At 60.1% G+C, this 20347-nt stretch overlaps 2 protein-coding genes across 2 annotated transcripts in view; one reads left to right on the top strand and one right to left on the bottom strand.

The window, feature by feature from the left end:
• CCDC33 (coiled-coil domain containing 33) overlaps positions 1-14626 on the top strand; it is a 42256-nt gene extending 27630 nt beyond the window's left edge. The window contains exons 13-23 of the mRNA XM_065688730.1: positions 1818-1943; positions 9984-10090; positions 10376-10409; positions 12531-12726; positions 12808-12896; positions 13095-13226; positions 13402-13474; positions 13675-13796; positions 13932-14015; positions 14128-14223; positions 14479-14626. Coding sequence (XP_065544802.1) covers positions 1818-1943; positions 9984-10090; positions 10376-10409; positions 12531-12726; positions 12808-12896; positions 13095-13226; positions 13402-13474; positions 13675-13796; positions 13932-14015; positions 14128-14223; positions 14479-14544 — 1125 coding nt within the window. The 3' untranslated portion in view covers positions 14545-14626. The remainder of the gene's footprint in view (positions 1-1817; positions 1944-9983; positions 10091-10375; positions 10410-12530; positions 12727-12807; positions 12897-13094; positions 13227-13401; positions 13475-13674; positions 13797-13931; positions 14016-14127; positions 14224-14478) is intronic.
• LOC136019127 (cholesterol side-chain cleavage enzyme, mitochondrial) lies at positions 14575-18381 on the bottom strand. The gene is made up of 9 exons (XM_065689002.1): positions 18078-18381; positions 17443-17598; positions 17114-17313; positions 16568-16771; positions 15977-16137; positions 15735-15901; positions 15525-15603; positions 15153-15344; positions 14575-15055 (listed from the first exon to the last, which is right to left on the bottom strand). Exons 1-9 carry the CDS (start codon positions 18311-18313, stop codon positions 14933-14935), a joined length of 1518 nt encoding a protein of 505 aa, XP_065545074.1. The 5' UTR covers positions 18314-18381; the 3' UTR covers positions 14575-14932.
• Positions 18382-20347: the final 1966 nt, after the last annotated feature.

Below are 20347 nucleotides of genomic sequence, written 5' to 3'. Positions count from 1 at the left end.
CAAACCCTCTGAGGGCTTTCAGCAAAGCTGAACTGCTCCTGCTTGCCAGCTCTTGATTGACACCTCTCAATCAAGTACAGAACCCCTTCCTCCTCTTGTATAGCGGGTTACAAGAGGTGTTATGGCATCGCTGCGGGCTGGGAGCTGCGTTACCCAGGGAAAGCCGAGCCAGCGAGGATCCAATAGGAAAAAAAGAAAAAGCAGGGAATGTCTTTGTTAAGGAGAATTTGTTGGTTTCCTCCTGCCATTCCCAGGGGAGCGTTCAGGGCAGCGCTAATTGAATTAAGAGCACGTGTGCTCCAGCGAGCAGCTCTCCGATGGGCCGTGGTGGTGGGGCCGGGCTGGCCATGGCTCCGGCACGGCACGGTGGGCAGCAGCTGTCTGCCGGCCCCCGTAATTGCAGGCAGAGCCTAAACTGTTGCATTTTGCATGATGTTATTCCCCGCGGAGGGGGAGAGTGGCTGGGCGGGGGCAGCTTCACCCCGGCTTTGATGCTGGAGGAGCTGGGCTGAGGTCGGGGCCGGCGGCGTAATGAAATGCGGCGGCGCAAGGGATGCTGATGCTGATGGCGTTAATGAGGCAGTGGTGGGGAAGGGCACGAGGATGCCTCCGGACACGCCGTCAGAGGCGAGGGATGCTCACTGCTCTCATTACCTGCGCTAATCAGGCGAGGCTGGGTGCAGGCACGGAGTAATACACAGCGAGGGCCACTTCACCGCTGCCCATGCCCACAGCTCATTTGGAGAGGGCGCTCAGCCTGATTGCGCATCTGGAGAAAGGAAGAGAGCATCTGGGAGGCAGGGGGAAAACAAGGGTGGTGAAAGAGGTGGGTGCTGGGTGCTGGGTCCGAGTGCAAGGATCCCAGCAGCAAGGCTGGTCCCCGTCACCCAAGCCTGCCACTGTACTGGGAGCCGGGATGGCCAGACCATGGAGAGGGTCCCTGTGTGTGACCTCGCCATGGGAGGCGGCAGCGAGGAGCGCACGCACTCCATCGTTTATTCCATTAGATCCAACTTCCCCCTCTAAGTGGATTAGAGGGGAGTCTATAAAAGCCAGGCTGGCGGGAGGAGAGCGGGGTGCACAGAGCAGGGAAATGAGGGGCAGGGAAATCACATTACTGCTGCCAGCAGCATCTGGCAGAGGGTCTGGCAGGAGCTGCTGCTGTGCCGGAGATGTCTTATCTGCCAGGCACCCAGTGACCTGCAGCAAAGTGGCTTTCAGCATCCCTTTGCACCCATAGGACCTGGGAACCCACCTCCTGCCTGCCAGGGAAGGGGAGAGATGGGCTGAGCTGGGCGCAGACCTACTGTTTCCACCTTGCAAATAGGAGCTGAGCACGGCCGACCCACAGCTCTTTCCCATCACACTGGTCCTGGTGGCACACTGGGGATGTGGTTGGTGGGTCAGGGGACATAGAATCACCCCCTGCCACGGGCAGGGACCCCTTCCACTGGAGCAGCTTGCTCCAAGCCCCTGTGTCCAACCTGGCCTTGAGCACTGCCAGGGATGGGGCAGCCACAGCTTCTCTGGGCACCCTGTGCCAGCGCCTCAGCACCCTCACAGGGAAGAGCTTCTGCCTTAGATCCAACCTGAACTTCCCCTGTTTCAGTTTGAACCCATCACCCCTTGTCCTATCCCTACAGTCCCTGATGAAGAGTCCCTCTCCAGCATCCTTGTAGCCCCCTTCAGATATCAGAAGGTTGCTCTGAGGTCTCCACGCAGCTTCTCTTCTCTAGTCTGGCCACGCAGCGGTGCCGTCTCCTTGCCCCTGTCACCACATCCATCCATCCTACAGACCATTGCCTCTCCCTTCCCAGAGCCCAGCGGCGTTCCTGACCCCATCAGGCAGTGATGTCCTCCCCAGCCTGGACCCTGCCTCTGGCAGCACAATCAAGAGGAGCAAAGAGCTGCGAGCAGCCCCTGTGCACCCACGTTATTGCCAGGTAAGAACCCGCGAGAGCGGGCAGTGATGCTGTGCCAGCTGCATCACCCTGCCAGCCCCCCCAAAGGCACATGCAACAGTGCAAAACTGGCATAAACCCCAGATTTTAATCTCTTTATGTGTTGTGCTGGTGGAGGAGCTGTTCCATCAGTGCCGACATCCTTGATTCCTGCTGGTTTGGGGGTCACGAGGGCTGGAGGGGAGGCAGCATCCCATCACCTTGCTGGGGGCAGCCTGGATGCGCCAGCTTCGATCTGATCGCTCAATCCCAAATCCATTTAGCAAATTCTCTCCTTTCATGGCTGCATTATGTTGGGACACCCCAGGCACCTCCAGCTAGTACCTTTTGGTTCCAGGAGAAAGAAAAAGCAGCTGTTCTCCTCCTCCTTTGTGCTGGTAAATGGAGCCCTTGGATGGATTTAAACCCAGCCCTCGTGGTCTTAATATCTTCCTGTACTTTAAGCCATCTGGCTTTAAAAATAACAGGTCGTTAAACCCCAATTCTGCTTATTAAATAGCTAGGAGGGAAGGGGGGGGGGAGTCCTGCACTGCCCAAAAGCCCAGTTATTTCCCCATCAGCAGCTGCCCAAACCCCACCTTCACCCTAATCCCGGCCCCTGCGATTCAGGCTGCAAAGCAGGAGGAAAATTAGCAATCAAATAAGAGCCATAAAAAGACAAATACAGAGCAGCTATTTGGTTTTCCTCCAGCTGTTTTAATTCCTCCACTGAGCTTTATGACTTCCCTTTCCGTGGCTGCTTTATGCCCAGGCTAATGGAAACCCGTAATGGGGCGTGCGGAGGCGGGTACCGCAGCACAGCCTCAATGCGATAAGGATGCGAGGGCCAAGTGTGATGGACTGAACTACCCCGAGGGTCCAGAGAAAGACAAACACCTTTCAGGAGTCAGCCCTGGCATCACTGTGTGGTCTGTGTGATGTGTTTTCATCTCTGGCTTTGCTCTTTGCTCGCGCCGATGCTCCGAACAGCCTCGAATCCAGCTCGCTGTATCCTCACACGAGCATCCCTGTGCTGATACAGCGAGGGAGGGTGGGAAGTGGCCTCAAGGATGCTTCCAGCATCCAATTTGAAAGCCTGAGTGGGGCAGTGAAGCCCAGGAAGGGTTTGCACAAGCTTCGCCCTGCCTGAGCAGGCTAAAAAGGCCAGAAAGCGTTGGTGGGAGGGTTATTGTTCCCCCCCACCCCAACCTTTGACAGCCGTTTTCTTCCCCCTAAAGCACAGATTACTTTCAGTCCACTTGCACTGCAGCGCAGGGGATTTGCTTGGGAAGGCCTGGAAAGCCCATCTCCTGACAGCCCCGGGAATCAGCGCTGACACCCTACTAATGGAGCGTGGTGCAGGAGGGAGCCAAGACACGACAGCCCCCCCGGCAGCAGCTCTGCTCTGGGGGGGAGCAGGCGGCTGATCACAGCCCTGTCACTTCTCCCCACTCCACTCCTGCTGATCAAACCCGGATCCCCCATCCCTACCCTGCGGCTTTTGAGGTCCTGCTTGTTAATGCCTTCATTAAGGACAGGGGGGAGGATGAGGAGCACAAAGGGATGAGGAATATTATAGGAGATGGGGTAACCCTGCCCTGGCCCACGGATGCAGAAAACCCTCTGGGTTTGGGACATCGGGCTCCCCTTGGGCTCACCAAGGTGTCAGGCTGGTTTCTGCTGGCCAGGCTTTCTGACCCTAGGCTGGGGTTTAGGCTGGGCTCAGCCTCGCCGTGTTTTCCTACCCTCCTGCCCTCTCGCTGAACAGATCTGTGCCTCTCTTACCAGTCCATGAATAATTTACAAGCAGCACTTAACGATTAGGGCAGCGTTTTCTCCAGCCTCCTCAAACATTTGCTGCTTCTTCCAGCCTTTCTTTCCCCTCTCCCATCACCCACATTCCCCTGACCTGTCGACATCAGGGATTTACAAGCCAAAGGGCCTCTTGTGGAGCTGGGAGAAGTAAATGCCTCTTGTCCTTTTTGCCTTGCTGGTGTTTTGCTCAATGTGTGCCACCAGCTCCACCACATGAGAGCCCAGAAGCGCACGTTGTCCCCCCAAAAACACATTGTGGCATGGTAGAACAGGCAGCCAGGGTGAGGGGCAGGATTTCTTGCTTAGCAACAGCATTTGGGAACCTTTGCTAGACCCATTTCCAGCTCCTGGGTGGAAATGGGTCCAGTATTCCTCTAGGAAGCTGAGGATGATGGGGGCTCCTGTGCCTGCTGAGCAATGTCTTGTGCCTCAGTGAGCTGGGAAGGGACTGGTACAGCACTGCTGAGCCCAGCAATGCCTTGGGCCTGCAAAGGGCAAGGGGAAAGAGGGGGCAGAAAGGTGAGAGTGGAAGAGATGTGAAGGTTGAGGATGCTGCAAGTGAAAAGGGTGCTGTAAAGCATGAAGGTGCTGCAAGGGGCAATGAGTGCTGCAAGGGGTGAGGAGGATGCAGAGGATGGTAATACTGCAAAGGAAAAGGATGGTGTGGGGGGAGATGGTGCTGCAAGGGGTGAAGATGCTGCTAGGGCTGAGGATGCTGCTAGGGCTGAGGATGCTGCAAGGGGTGAAGATGCTGCTAGGGCTTGAGGATGCTGCTAGGGCTGAGGATGCTGCTGGGGCTGAGGATGCTGCAAGGGCTGAGGAGGCTGCAAGGGCTGAAGATGCTGCTGGGGCTGAGGAGGCTGCAAGGGCTGAGGATGCTGTTTGGGCTGAGGATGCTGCAAGGGCTGAGGATGCTGCAAGGGCTGAGGATGCTGCTGGGGCTGAGGATGCTGCTGGGGCTGAGGATGCTGCTGGGGCTGAGGAGGCTGCAAGGGCTGAGGATGCTGCAAGGGCTGAGGATGCTGCAAGGGCTGAGGAGGCTGCTGGGGCTGAGGAGGCTGCAAGGGCTGAAGATGCTGCTGGGGCTGAGGAGGCTGCAAGGGCTGAGGATGCTGTTTGGGCTGAGGATGCTGCAAGGGCTGAGGATGCTGCTGGGGCTGAGGATGCTGCAAGGGCTGAGGATGCTGCTGGGGCTGAGGATGCTGCTGGGGCTGAGGAGGCTGTTAGGGCTGAGGATGCTGCTGGGGCTGAGGATGCTGCAAGGGCTGAGGATGCTGCTGGGGCTGAGGAGGCTGCTGGGGCTGAGGAGGCTGCAAGGGCTGAAGATGCTGCTGGGGCTGAGGAGGCTGCAAGGGCTGAGGATGCTGTTTGGGCTGAGGATGCTGCAAGGGCTGAGGATGCTGCAAGGGCTGAGGATGCTGCTGGGGCTGAGGATGCTGCTGGGGCTGAGGATGCTGCTGGGGCTGAGGAGGCTGTTAGGGCTGAGGATGCTGCTGGGGCTGAGGATGCTGCTGGGGCTGAGGAGGCTGCAAGGGCTGAGGATGCTGTTAGGGCTGAGGATGCTGCAAGGGCTGAGGATGCTGCAAGGGCTGAGGATGCTGCTGGGGCTGAGGATGCTGCAAGGGCTGAGGATGCTGCTGGGGCTGAGGATGCTGCACTGTCGAAGGCTGCTGCAAGGCCGAGGTGCTCGAGCCCCATCTAGCGCCAGCCCCGGGGCCCTGCCTAGCGCGGGGTGCCGGGGCTGGGAGCGGCCGGGAAGCAGGCGGGAGCCCGGCACGGCTGCGCTGAGGATGCGCCGCTCTGAACTGCCCCGGGTGAGGGGGCACCCATGGGTGCGCCAGCACCCCCGGCACGGGGCTCAGCTCCTGCTTCTCCTGTGCGGGGCTGGGTGGCTGCGATTGCAAGGGGTACGGAGCAGGGACTTCAGCAGGGAACCAGAGCAGGGCAAAAGAGAAAACTGGCAGCAAACCCACACTTTCTGTGTGTGTTTTTGGGGGTTGTGTTGGTGTATGTGCTGCCCCAAGCCAGTCCTGGCAGCACTGCTAAACCCTCGGTGAAGAGAGCACTGAAAGGCTCATCCATCCTCTTTTAGTGGCTTCTCAGCCTTTCCTGGTGCTACTTAATGAAGGATGGGAGCTGGGGAGATGCTGAAGGCGGTGGGTGCTGAGGGTGATGGGTTCTGAGCACAATGGGTGCTCTGGGCAGTGGGTGCTGCACGGTGCTGGCTGCTCTCAGCACGGTGGCTTGGGGTGTTGATGGATTTATGCTCACTGCTGATGCGCAAAGGGCGTTTTATCAGCAAATCCAGTCAATCCATGAGCTCACATGGTAATGGATGGCAGTAACCCCTCTTCCCAGGCCAAGGGCACGTCACAGCAGCCCATCACCAGGTTCGTGTGGGATTTACCCCTATGAAACCACTTGTTTTGCATAGCTAGGGGATGAAAATGCTTTGAGAGCACTTTGAACATGAGGCTATGGGGGTCCCAGGCACAGACTTTGAACGGTGGGCTTGGGAAACAGACTCTTCAGGGAGCTGCCAAGTCCCCCGCTGGCGCTGGGGGTATTTTGGGGCTATTTCTGCTCTTCTCCACATCCACAGCTGCTGGAAATGAGTTTATCCCCAAACACAGATGAGGATGCTTCCCCAGCAGAAAACAAACCTGCAAAGACCCAGCGGGAGCCCCATGGCAACCCCTTTTCCTCATGTTGTAATCTCAGGAGGGGGCTTTCTTAGCTCTGGCCCCATTCTGTGGTCACGGGAGAGCAGTGGTGCTGCGGGATGCTCTGCTCAGTGCTGGAGCACAGACTCACCTGAGAGGCTCTGCTGACCCCCTGGTCACCATCAGCAGCAGGACATCACTTGGGGCCATCACTTCAGTTGTCCCCATCCCTCCCGAAAGCAGCTCCATGCAGTGGGATGGGGGGGAGAAAGCTGTTTTGGCGGAGCCAGGCGCTCGCAGAAGCCATCCCAGCCCACCCCATCCTTCCCAGCCACCGGTTTCCTTTTATTTCCTTCTTTTCCCCCCTTTTTCCTTTGAGGAAACCGACCCAGCAGCGACTCGCAGCGGAATCGCGGTCCCTGCTGGTGGCACAACTGCTTTCTCAAGCCTTATCTTGAAGGAGCAGGCGGGCGAGAGGGAGCGGCCTGTTCCACAGAGAGCATCCTTCTTCCCTGTGTTATCCCGTGTAATCCAGAGGCTTTTATTTCCTTGTACAACACGGTATCAGCAGCCGGCAGCTGGGCCTGGAGCCGGATAGCGATGGTAATCACCGGCCCTAAAATCAACATTCCAGTTAGGAAGGGAGCAGGAGCTCTGGTGTCTCTATTAAATGGAACAGGGCTCAGATGAAGCGCTTTTCAATGCAATCCAATTAGCTCCTAAATTGAATTGTAATGCTTTGGCTAATATACACCCCCCAGCACAGCCCCCCCATGCATGGGAAGGGAGTTCAGCCTCGGTTTAATCAGATAAAACCCCATTTATTTGCTGCCTTTCGCCGGCTCGTGCATCCAACCAAGATGTGCAGGGCTAAAACTCTCCCTATTTCCCTTTGGGAAGCTGCAAATCCCCCCCACCCCGGAGCTGGGATTCACCAGGGAAACACTTGGATCTTGGAAGTAAAGGGGAAAAAAAGCCCCATTTGCCCCATTGATACATCCACCCAGATGATGGCTTGAGGATGGGTTTGGGACCAGTGTGTTCCCAAAGAGGGGTTGGGGGCACTGCGGACCTGGCATCCCCACAGCCCCAGCTGATACCAGGGTCCCAAGGGAATGGGTGAGGAATGAAGGCATCTTGATGGTTCCAGGAGCTTTTCTTACAGAAAAGAGGAGAAAATGGGATTTTTCTCCTCTCTGATCTCCCTAAGCCGCTGCAGCAATATATTTTCTCAGATATTTAAATCTGAGCTTATCCCATCTTCATAACAATTACGGAATTGGGCTTAACACTCATCCGGGGACGTGTTATTTGTTGAGCTGGAAGGAGCTTGTGTTGCAGGAGAAGCTGATGCACTGCCAGGGGCTCAGATGCTCACAAGTGCAATGAGTTGAGCCCATCCTCAGCCTGCCTCTGGGGTGCATTTCTGTCCCCTCCCCGGCCAAGGATGGGGTCAGGCAATACTACAGGGACACAGAATCCTCTTGCACACCCTATTTCTGGCCACTTTCTCACCTCCTCCTGCAGAGGTTTATTGCTTTGCTCCGTGTTGGGATGAATCGATTGCGGCAGCCGAAGTTAATGGGAGACATCAAAGTGTCTCAGAGCAATTTGTTAAGTAAATAGTGAAAAAGGAACTTGGCCTAAGCAAATAGGGGAAGGAGGGAGGCAGCTCGGGGGGCGGATGAAAGGCTCTAAAGGCAGAGGAAGCTTCAGAGGCTTGGAAATGATGGGGAGGAAGAAAGCAATATTAAGAAATAAATAGGGAGTGCCAGGAGTTTCAAAGCTTCCATCATCTCGGATGTGAATTCCCAGCTTTTCACCCTGGACCCCTTCGGGAAGGAGAGATGTAGTGGTTCAATCTGAGATAGGAGTTTTAGGGGGCCTTGCCCCCAGATGCTGCTGTGGGAGTGGGAGCACAGGCTGGGGGTTGGTCTGAGCAGCATTAGGCTGGGATTAAAGGCTGGGAATGGATTTCCAGGCTCTGCAGGTGGTGTTTGAGCCTGGAAAAGCTGCGGTTGAAGCCAGCACCTTCCAGCACGGGCAGGGGAAGCAGCGAGCCAAGGCCAGCCCTGTGCATTATTGATGGGGCAGATAATGGCATGCTTCCCACCAGCTCCTTGATGAAAAATTGATGGCACAGGATAGGGGTTCCATTGACTTACACCGACTCTTTGTTCCTGAACAAACACTGGAGGAGAGGTGGATGCAGGATGCTGCAGGGGGTGGATGCGGGATGCTGCAGGGGGTGGATGCAGGATTAGGCAGGGGGTGGATGCAGGATGCTGCAGCAGGTGGATGCGGGATGCTGCAGTGGGTGGATGTGGGATGCTGCAGTGGGTGCAAGGCACAGGAGGCTCTGTGGGTACCCTGAAAGGGTTGGGGGAGAGCATCCCTTGTCTTAAAGCACCATCAATTCAATCTCAGGATGAAAGTGGAGTTTAATGAGCAAATTATTCAGGCAATTATTCTCCGCTCAGAAGAATAATTCCCAAGGGAGAACTGGAGCCCAAAGGAAGAGCTGAGGCCCAAAGCCACCCAGCAGCTCCAAGATGTGGGTCCTCAGAAGTTAATTGAGCATTTGAAACATCAGAAGAGCATGTTGGGAGGGGAGAGCATTTCCATGCCCGCATCCAAGGCATGGAAATGAGGTGCTGTCACCACCAGAGCCACCCGGCCACCGAGTCACCTCCTTGGGTCTGCGCTGCTGGGTGGAGGAGATAAGGCAATGGTGGGATGAAAGTGGGATGGGGAGGATGGGCTGGTGTTTCCAAGGAATTCCTTTAGGCAGGCAGCTCTGCTGGCCCCCATGGAAGCAGCGATGGGAGTTCTAAGGGATGCTAAAGGGGAATTGATCCCTGCGGAAGGAGCAGCAGGGCCGGCTGCGCCCAGAATGCACCCGTCTGGGTGGTTTTAGGTGCTGAGCTGCTGCAGGGAGGAGTTGCTATGAGGAGGGTTGTGTTGTAGCAACAGCCACCAGCATGCCAGGCTGCTGAAATCCCCCTGCCAGCAGAACGGGGCTGGGAATAAAGCGTTTCCTCATGCTCCGGGCCCCAGCACCTCCCTAAGTCCATCACAGGGACAGGATTTGCTCCCTGGGGGAGGTTTGTTTGGGGCAGGCAGGACCTGGCAACCCACCGGCGGGCAGAGCTGGACACAGGAGCGGGGTGCTGGGGACTGGCACCCCAGGAGCGGGGATGATGATGTTCTACAGACCCTTCTCCTCCACCGTGAGTGCTGGGGCAGTGGTGGGGATGGGGGTATGGCTCGAGGGCCCAGCCATGAGAAGATGCGCACCTTCCGAAGTGGCCTCATCCTCAGAAGAAGCTCTTCCAGCCTTGTGCCCCCCCCCCCATGTTACATCCCCATAGGGGGACACTTGAAGCACCACAGGCGGTGATGCCAAAGGTTTTGGGGCAGAGCTGGATCCTGACCCCTAAGTAAAGGTGTTTTGCTCCAGGAGAGCTGCTCCTGCTGTGGGGAAGGGGCTGAAGGACCTTGCTACCCCTCTTGGAGGACTTTCTCAGACTGCTCCTCACCCTCACTCTCTGGTGTCTCCTGCCAGCTCCATCAGGATGATGTGTCCCTCCCGGCGGGTGATGCCATGGCCAGCATCCTGCCTGGAAAGCAGCCGATCTCACACGGGATGAGAGCACCATTGGAGGAGCAGAGGTACAAGGACCTCTCTGGTTTTGCCCTCCTGACTCCTTTTCATCCTCCTTGGAGAGCTTTCCTCCTTCCCCCATTCTCCCCATGTTCTCCCTCCTGCCCCGTCGCTGCCCATCTTACTCCCCATCTGCTCCATGCTCCCAGTCTTCCCTCACCCCCATCCCCACCAGCACTTGCCTTGTCCCCCACACCCCAAACAGGCTCCTGTCTCCTGCAGTGGGTTCCCTGGCCAAGGCTTTGTTGCTGTTTCGCTCCTGGCCAAGGCTGCCCCTGCTCTCTGCTCCGCAGGTCCCAGGAGATCACTGAGGACCACCCGGAGCCGGTGAGTGCAGGGGATGTGTGAGGAGCAGGGGGCAATGGGGGGACAGCAGCATCCCCAGGGCAGGTCCTGGCTCCCATGGGGACCAAAGCCAGGCTGCTGCCAGCTCTGTGCTGCACAAGTGAAGCTGCGGGTGGGCAGCAAGCGTTTGGCTGGAGGGGGCTTTACCTTGAGTATGAGCCAAGGCCCGGATCAAACAGCTCTCATGCAGATGGGGAGAGGGAGCTGAGCCTCTGCCCCCAGTTCCCTCCCGTTCCCCCTTCCCAAGGCTGAGTGATGCTGCTGCACCCCTGTGGGCCGCTGGCCAAGGCCATCCCCAAGGCTGGAGCCGGGGCCAGCAGAGCTGCAGGCGAGCGGCTGCACCCGGCCAAGGTCCCGCTGCTGGGATGCTTCCCGATGCAGCACAGAGGTATTCAGGAGGGGAAAACCTTCCTTAGGGAATGACTCCCCACCACAGCATCACCTGGCACAGTGTTCCCCAGGCACATGGGTGCTAAAAACCCCCCAGGCTCATTGTGTAAAACACACTTCCTCCTGTTGTTCTTCACTTTTAAAGACCTACAAATCCCATAAGGCTCAGAGCTTGAGGGTGACCCCAGCTCCAGCACTGCTTCCCCCCACCAGTATCCTCTGGGAGAGTTGGTTTTCCCCCAAGGGGATGGTAGGAAGAGATGAGGAAACGGAGGGGGATCTCTTGGTTGATGGGAATAGCGAGCGTGTGGAGAGGTGAAAGTTTGGAGGAGCAGGAGACAAGAATGAATGGTTGGAGAAGCGAAGGGTGGGTGGATGGATGGATGGTTAGAGAAGGATGCGTGACTGGAGAAGGAAGGATGAAGAAGAGAAAGATGGAAGGATGGGTGGATGGATGGATGATTAATAGAAGGATGGGTAGTTAGAGAAGAATGCATGGTTGAAGAAGGATGGATGGAAAAGAGATGGATGGATGGATGGATGGGTGGTTGGGTGGGTGGATGGGTGGGTGGATGGATGGATGGATGGATGGATGGATGGATGGATGGATGGATGGATGGATGGATGGATGTGTGGGTGGGTGGATGGAAGGATGGATGGATGGATGGATGTGTGGAAGGATGGACGGATGGATGGGTGGATGGATGGGTGGATGGATGGATGGATGGGTGGATGGATGGGTGGATGGATGGATGGATGGGTGGATGGATGGGTGGATGGATGGATGGATGGGTGGATGGATGGACAGATGGATGGATGGATGTGTGGAAGGATGGACGGATGGATGGGTGGATGGATGGGTGGATGGAAGGATGGATGGATGGATGGATGTGTGGAAGGATGGACGGATGGATGGGTGGATGGATGGGTGGATGGATGGGTGGATGGATGGGTGGATGGATGGATGGGTGGATGGATGGGTGGATGGATGGATGGATGGGTGGATGGATGGGTGGATGGATGGATGGATGGGTGGATGGATGGACAGATGGATGGATGGATGGGTGGATGGATGGGTGGAAGGATGGATGGATGGGTGGATGGATGGGTGGATGGGTGGATGGATGGGTGGACGGGTGGATGGATGGATGGACGGATGGATGGATGGATGGATGGATGGCTGGACAGACGGATGGCTGGACAGATGGATGGATAGATGGATGGATGGATGGGTGGATGGATGGATGGATATTTGGATGATGGATGGATGGATGGATATTTGGATGATGGATGGATATTTGGATGATGGATGGATATTTGGATGATGGATGGATGGATGGATGGATGGATGGATGGATGGATGGATGGATGGATGGATGGATAGATGGGTGGGTGGGTGGAGACATGGATGGATGGATGGGTGGGTGGATGGATGGATGGGTAGATGGATGGATGGATGCATGGATATTTAGATGATGGCTGGATGGATGGATGGGTGGATAGATGGATGGATGGATGGATATTTGGATGATGGATGGATGGATGGGTGGATGGATGGATGGGAAGGAAAAGGCTGGTTGCAAGAAGAGGGGGAACCCTGGCTGTTCCTCAGCTCCATGGTGGACCTGACGATCCTCAAGACCCATCTCTCGGTGCTGGGCTCTTGGTGCTGGGCAAGCCCTGCCTGGCAGCAGCTCTGCTCTGTGCTGGCAGGAGGCGAGCAGCTACCGCCTGGCGCTGGAGCGGATGGCCGGGGCCGTGCTGTCCCTGCGCCAGCAGGTCACCAGCCTGGAGGTGGAGAACGGGCACCTGCGGCGCAGCCTGGCCTCGCGGGACGAGCTGGGCCAGGAGCTGCTCACGGATGGGGACACGGATGTCATGACCCGGGAGGAGCTGCTGGACAGGATGGGTGTGTGGTGGGGACGGGGACCCCTGTCCTGGAGCCCTGGCCCCTGCTCAGGTGCTGAGGACGTGGCTCCGGCTGTTGCAGCCACCCTCAAGCATCAGCTGGTGGCCGGCGCAGCGGAGATGAGGAGGCTGAAGGACCGTGTCCAGCAGCTGCAGAATGAGCTGATCCGGGTACGGACACTGCGGGCTGCCTGGGTCAGGGTGGGGTGGAGAAGCAGGGGGGCAGCAGGGAGAGCATCACCCCAATACCCATGCCCTGAGAGGCTCAGGACCCCCACCATGGGGCTCTCCCGGCCCAACAAGCGATGCCCCAAGGCTTGAGGCTCAGCACAGGGTCCCTGAGGGCTTTTCCCCTTCCTCCCCTCCCAGAAGAACGACCGGGAGAAGGAGCTGGTGCTGCTGCAGCGAGCCCACCGGCAGCAGCAAACTGCACTGAGGAGGTGCCAGGAGAAGGTGGCCAAGATGAAAGGCTTGGAGGAGGCGGTGCGGCAGCAGGAGAAGGTGAGCGTGGGGCATGAGGCTGGGGTGAGAAGGACAGATTGGGGGGCACGGTGCTCTGTGGGGCAGATGGGATGCTGCGGCCCACCCCAGCGCTGCAGTGTCTGGGGAGATGTGATGGTCACCACAGCTTTGCGTTGAGCTGGTGGCATGGGGCTGGCTCTGCTCCTTCCTGCAGGTGATGGAGGTGATGGAGCGCATGCTGCAGGAGAAGCTTGCTGGGACAGGCAGGAGCACTGGGAAGCTGACGGGTGGGTGCAAGAAGGGATGGGATCCTCAGATGGGGAGCTGGTGACCATCCCCTTCTGATGGACGGCACATTGGGATGGTCTGCAGTGGGCCATCAGCATTGATGCTGAGCCCTCTACATCCATCCCTGTGCTCCTATCCCCATCTCTGTATGCAGGGGGTGTAAGACACATCCCAGTGTCCCCCCAACCCCATCCCGCAGGCGAAGGCCCCTCCAGGGAGGCGTACACCGTGCTGCTGGCTGAGAACTGCAGGCTGCGGGAGGAGCTGGCGAGGGCCCCCCATCGCTTGCCCCCCATTGCCCCACAGCCCCCAGCCTTGCCGGTGAGAGCAGAGAGAGAGGCACAGGGTTGGGGGGCATTGCCTAGGTTGTGTCTGCACGGGGTGAGAACCACCCCTATGAGCAGGGGTGGGAAGTGGGAATGTGGCATTGCCTCTCCCCGCTCCTGTTCATCGCAGCGTGGCTTTGGGGGCAAGGAGAAGCTGTTCCTGCTGGCCAGGCTGGAGGAGGCACAGGCCCGAGGGAGGGTGCTGGAGAAGCAGGTGGGTATCACCCACGCCATGCAGGGGGCTCTGGGTATCGTTTTGGGGGGGGGTGGTGGTTCTGTGTGCGCCCCTCCTGGGGTGAAACCAGCCTGGTGTGGGTCTGTCCCAGCTGGAGGAGGCAGCGCGGAGCTGGGGCCGGGAGAAGCAGGAGCTGGGCACTCGGCTGCTGGAGCGGGAGCACGGCTTCCCCCACGTCCCCACCACGGTGAGCACCAGGGACACCCCACAGAGCCACCCCTCTGCCCACACAGACATGGGGGGATAGGGGGGGGGTCTGCATCACCCCACATCAGGGGGGTTGCCTTGGATAAGAGGGTGGTCCCTAGGGCTGACCCCCCTTGGTCCCTAGGGCTGACCCCCCCCATCCCATCGCCTCCGGTACCCCAGACCCTCTTGTTGCAGCCCCCTCACCACACTGCGGATTCACATCTCCCCAAGAGCTCCCCCCTTTCCCCAGCAGATCCTGCCAATGATGATGTCCAGGGCCCACCTGAGGAGCCCCCAGCCCCTGGCCTCCCTGCCCTAACCCAGCCGGAGACACCAGGACACCAAACGCTGGCCAGAAAGGAGCCGGTGCTTTTCCACATGGAGACATCACAGAGCAAATCAGAGGCAAAGCAGAGCATCAGGAGGAGCACGGCCACGGGGACCACCCTGGGGACCCCCCAGCAGCAGGGGGGGGTGCAGCAGCACCCACCCACCCCACAGCGCCGTGGGGCAGCAGCAGGGTTGGGGTTGTTCTGGTTTATCTCCCCCATTGGCGTAAGCGCAGCCTTGAGCGCGCTGGAGCGAAGGCAGAGATGCAGCAGCCAAGGCTGTGGCCCTGAAAGCGTCCCAGCCGTCCCCCAAACCCCAGCCCGGGGCTGGAGTCAGGCTGGAAGGAGATGAAATGGATGCTCCCAGGATCTGGCTCCTCACAGCAGGGACTCGAGCGGCCGCAAGGTCAAGTAGATGGGTTTGTCTGGGATCAGGATGAGGTCGAACTTGGTCCCGACTTCCACTGCTCGCATGGTCTCGATCTTGAAGTTCTCCAGGATCTGGGATGGGGGAGAGCAGAGCGGATGGAGGAGCAAAGCGCTGTCGATACCCACCCGCGTGTGCCTCCTCGCTGTATCCCAGCAGCGGGATGCTCACCTGCATGAGGAAGATCTGCATCTCCAGCTCCGCGATCCGGCGGCCCAGGCACTGCCGGGGGCCGAAACCAAAGCCCAGCCCCTTGAAGTGCTTGGGGTCAGCCCCCAGCCAGCGCTGCGGGATGAACTGCTCCGGCTTCGGGAACACCTCGGGATCCCGGCCCATGGCGTAGAGACCCACCTGCACCAGCGTCTGCACAGAGGGAGGATCAGCCCTGTGGGTCTGAGCTCCCCATGGGGCTTCGCTGGTGCTTGGTGTGCAGGGGTCCAGCCCCAGTGGATGTCACCCATCCATGCCCTGGGTCCCTCCTCCACCCACCCACCCAGAGCCCCATGCGGAGCGGGTCGGGGTGAGGAGGGAGCCGGTGCTCACCTTGGGAGGGATGCGGTAGTCCTGGAGGATGAGCTCCTGTGTGGTGTAGCGCTGCAGGGTCACCGCCACGGGGTGCAGCCTGGGTACGGGGACAGGTCCCGTGCACCTCACTTTGGGTACAACACCCCCCTGCCCATGTCCTGCCCTGCTCCACGGCACCGAGCAGTGCAGGAGGGACGGGGCTGGGGTGTTTGCTGCCATCCCCCTCACCTGAGCGTCTCCTTGATGGCAGCTTTGAGCAGCCGGATGCTCTTGAGCATCTTCACCCTGTCCCCCGCCGCCTCCCGCTTGGCAGCCAGCACCTCTGCCCGCAGCTGCTCCTGCACCGCCGGGGCCCGCGCCAGCTCGAACATGGCCCATTGCAGCGTCATGGAGGTCTGGAGCGGGGCAGGGAGCGAGCTCAGCACCGGCCGGGCCCCGCTCCCTGCCCAGGCTCCCTGCACGCCCCTCACCGTGTCCACCCCCCCTGCCATCATCTCGGTGACGCTGGCCTTGATGTCGTCCAGGGGCAGCTTGTCCTGCAGGATGAGGCTGCAGAGGATGCCCATGTACTCCGTGGTGCTCTTGCGCTGCAGGCGCAGGTCCCGGTACACGTTGTGAATGCATTTGTCCGCTGGGGAGAGACACGGATGTGGCCTTCCTCCCCCGGGGCCATGGTGGAGGAGGAAGGCAGCAGATGTGCGTCATTGCCCCATGATGGTGGCTTTTCCGTGGTCCCTGCTGCAGGACGGAGCTGGGGCTGGGTGGGCACAGAGGGTGATGGGTGAGGGTGCACAGGGGTACACCCTACCAGGAGGGCTGTACCAGGTGCCAAAAGCCCTCTGAGGCCGCAAGCCTCTCTGGGAGAGGTGCTACCCTCAATGTGATGCCTTTCCATCGCTCCTGGATGGTCCCACATCCAATAGGCTCCAGATGTGGAAAGCCTTGGTGGCCCTGTGCTGGGCGGTTAGACCCAGGAGAAGGACCCCGTGCTGATGAGATGATGCTGCCCTACGGAGCCAGGCCCTCAGCGGGTCTTTGGGTGACAGAGGAGGAGCACTCACCCTGGGAGAAGATGGCATCCCAGGCCCACACGTGGTCCCTCCACGTCTTGGCATTGATGCTGCGCAGGAGGGCGGGTGGCAGGTAGAGCATGGGGGATGTGGTGTGGAACATGAGGGCCACGGCATCGATGAAGCGCTGAGCCTCGGGGTCCACGAAGTCCTGCAGCAGCCCCAGGCGCTCCCCGTACAGCACGTGGCACACGGCTGCAAGCACAGCACCTCTGAGCAGACCCATCCCCGTCCCCTCCACCCTCCCAGGGGCTATGGGGACCTCCTGCTCACTCCGAGCACTGCGGGGCCACGAAGGCATCCCTCAGTGGGCAGGGCTGGCTGCTGGCTGGTGACCAGCCGGTGATAAAGCAGCGCTTTAGCAGCCGTGTTGTGTTGTTCTCTACTCGTCTGCAGAGGAACCCCCCCCCAGACCCCGCAGCAAAAGCTTGTTTTTTTACCTCTAAGGATAAAGGTGGAGGAAATGTGGCCCCTTGCCCACCTCCTGCTAAAGGGCGTTTCAGGACGTGGGGGGGATGTCTTGCTGCTGACACTCACACTCCAGGGCGAAGCGGAAGAGCTCATGGGTGAAGTCGGCCGTCCAGTATTCCCGGCCGTTCTTCCCAACCTGGGCTCGTGCCCGCCGGATGAAGTCATCTCCCACCTGGCTCAGCAGAGGCACGAACCCCTCCACCACCTGCGGTGCCAGCACCTCCTTGTTGAGCATCAGCCGGTCCGAGCGCCAGGCTTCCCCTGTCCTGCGGGATACCAAAGCGGGGGTCAGAGATGTCTGTCCCCCCACCACCACCACCATGGGCAAACATCCCCATTGCCCTGCTGGTGCTCCCGGTGCTCCCACCACCCCTGTGCTGCGGGTCCCCACTCACTTGAGGAGCACGCCGTAGGGCTTGCTGCGGTAGTCGCGGTAAGCCACCCATGGGGGCACAGTGAAGCGCTCCGGCAGTGACCCCTCCGCCTGGAAGAGGGTGGCAGCATCCCGGGGGGTGATGATGTTCACGCTCTCATAGACACCCAGCTTCTCCCTGCCGGGGTGAGGAGGGGGGGTCAGCCCCATGCATTGACCCCCATCTATGGCACCCCCCAGCCCTTCACCTCCCCGGATCAAACACCTTCGCCCAGCACCCCCAAATCAAGCACTCTCCCCCTCGCATCCCATCAAATCCCACCTGCAGGTCACGTCCCAGGGGATGCAAGGACTCAGCACCAGGATCAGACACCCCCAGGGCTCAGGCAGGCAAAGCAGGGAGCTGCTGGACCCGGACCCCCATCCTTCCTGGGAATATCAGCTCCAGACCCCACGGAAATCAAGGGGAGGTGCAGGATCCCTCCTCCCAACATCCCGCATCCGCAAGGCGCGGGTCTCCCCTCTCCCCCTTCGCAGCCGCTCAGCCGCCCTCTCGCCCGGAGCAGGGCTGGGAGCAGCAGCAGCAGCAGCATCCCGGCTGGAAAGGCAGCCGGGACCGGGAGCAGGGCAGGACACCGGGGTCAGGCTCTGCCTCACCTGTAAATGGGCCCGAACTGCTGGAACTTGCGAGCCATGATGTGGTGCAGGCTGTGCAAGCCGCCCTCCTGCCAGAAGCGGTAGAGGTTGAGCCAGCCGGCCCTCCAGTCCCCGGGCAGCTGGTTGAAGGGGCGAGGGGGGGGCACGGCGGGGGTGGCGGCCCCCCCAGCCCAGCGGCGCAGGGCCGGGGCGCATCCCCGCAGGGTGCCTGGCTTGGGCGCAGCGCGGGCGAGCATAGGAGCGGCGAGGGACGGAGCGGGGCTGCTCTGCGCTTATCTCCAGCCTGGCCCCGCTCAAGGATTGATGCTCTCGCCCGCCTCCCGGCCCAGGGACGGGGCCGGGCACAGGGCGTTTCGCCCCGGCAAGGGGGCAGATACAGGGCAGGGGCAGCCAAAGGGAATTGGAGAGCATCACTCCCCCCCCCCCCCCCGCCCCCAAACCCAGCCTTGCCATGCCCAGGACTTGAGTGGCGTGGGGTGACAAGGGGGGACGTGCCACTGCCGAAAGGAAACCCCAGCCTGCGAGGGGAGAGCTGTTTTGTCTGCAGAGTAAGTGACACCGGTGATCTAGGGGACAAAAGGCAGAATAAAGCATGGGCAGGATGGGTCACGGACTTGGGGACTGCCTGGACACTGCTGGGGGGTCTCACCTCCACCCTCCCTGCAACACGGGGTGCATGGGGAGGCAGGTCCCCCCTTCCAGGGCTCTCCTGCCCCAGAGCATCAGCAGGAGCCCCAAACACCCCCACCCCTGCCAGGAGGGAATGGCTTTTAGGGGTGTTGTGGCCTGGACCGAGCTTGGTGGCAGACAAGGTCCCTTGTTCCCAGTCCCAGTAACACCCAGTGGCAACCGGCTAGGGAGTAGGAGAGATAATGGGGCTGGGGAGAGCACTGGGGCATTTCTGGGCCTTTGGGGTGTCCCTGGGGTCTTTGCGGTGTCCCTGGAGGGCATGGGAGGATCCCAGGCAGGTCCCTGGGCATTCCCTGGAGTGCCCATGGGGCAGCATCCCGCGGCCTTTCGCTTTCCCCGGGAACCGGGAGGAGGAACGAGGCAGCAGCGGGGATGCTGCACCGGGGATGCTGAGCGGGGCTGCTCTGCGGCTGCGATACCAGCGACGGCCACCTGAGGGCGCGTCTGCCCCGTCTGCTGCCGCCGGGCCGGCACCGACCCCGGCTCTGCGCCCTCCTGCCCGTGTCCCTGCTCCCTGCCAGGCACCGGCTCTGCGCCCTCCTGTCCCAGGTGCCGTTGTCAATGTGAAGACACTCGCCTGGGTGAGCACCCACCCACCAGTCACTGTGCACCCGGAGCAGCCCCACACACACATGGTGGCACAGAATCACCCCCCTTGTCCTTCACCCCTGCGCCATCCCTATCCTGGTGCCTCCTTTCTGTCCACAGGAATGGGGTCAGTCCAATTGGGCCACCTTTGTGCTACCATAAACACGGACACGGGATTAATGGGCATGGAGAGACAACACGGGCACAGGGCTGAGCAGCGCGGCCCCAGCAGCCACCACCCGCAGCCCCGGGAGGTGACAATCACCCAGTGTCACCTCCGCACCCCCTTTTTCCACCACCTCCCCAAGCGTCTGGAGCCAGCTCATGGGCTCCATCACACCCTGCGGGGGGGCTCTGCCTTCCTCCCTCTGAGGCCTCCAAACGTGGGGGCACCCCCCCCCCCCCCCCAGCGGTGTTTCCACCCTCAGCACAACGGAAGCGAGCAGGGGGGTGCCGGAACCTGTGCGGTTGGGGGGCTCTGGTGCGAAGCAGGGGGGCAGGAAACGGGTCAGGAGCCCTCAGCATCCCTGCAGCAGTGGGGCCGGGGGGCAGGTGGCCCCCCCATGGTGGGCACGTCAGCTGTGGGAAGCGTTTCTGCACCTCTGCAGGCAGAGCCCGACCGCAGCCGCGCCTGCCTTGGTTTCACGTCCCCGGGTGCTTTCAGTGAGCTGAAACAGACTTTCCCCCCCCGGCCCCGCGGTGGCCTCCTCCCTGTGCCACCCCGCTGGGACAAGGAGGGTCCCTCCAGTGGGTTTTCCTCTTGCTAAGAGGTGGCATCCCGTGGGTGTTGTGCTCTCGCTTTCCACCTATGGGGCTTTCCCGGTGTGGGTCAGCTCCAGAGGGAGCTGTGACTCATCCCCCATGGAATCACAGGGTCACAGCCTGGTTTGGGTTGAAGGGACCCTAAAGCTCCTCCAGCTCCAACCCCTGCCCTGGGCAGGGACCCCTTCCACTGGAGCAGCTTGCTCCAAGCCCCTGTGTCCAACCTGGCC

The sequence above is a fragment of the Lathamus discolor genome, chromosome 8, assembly GCF_037157495.1.
Source record: "Lathamus discolor isolate bLatDis1 chromosome 8, bLatDis1.hap1, whole genome shotgun sequence".
Lineage (NCBI taxonomy): Eukaryota > Metazoa > Chordata > Aves > Psittaciformes > Psittacidae > Lathamus > Lathamus discolor.
This window is presented reverse-complemented; position numbering and strand designations above follow the sequence as displayed.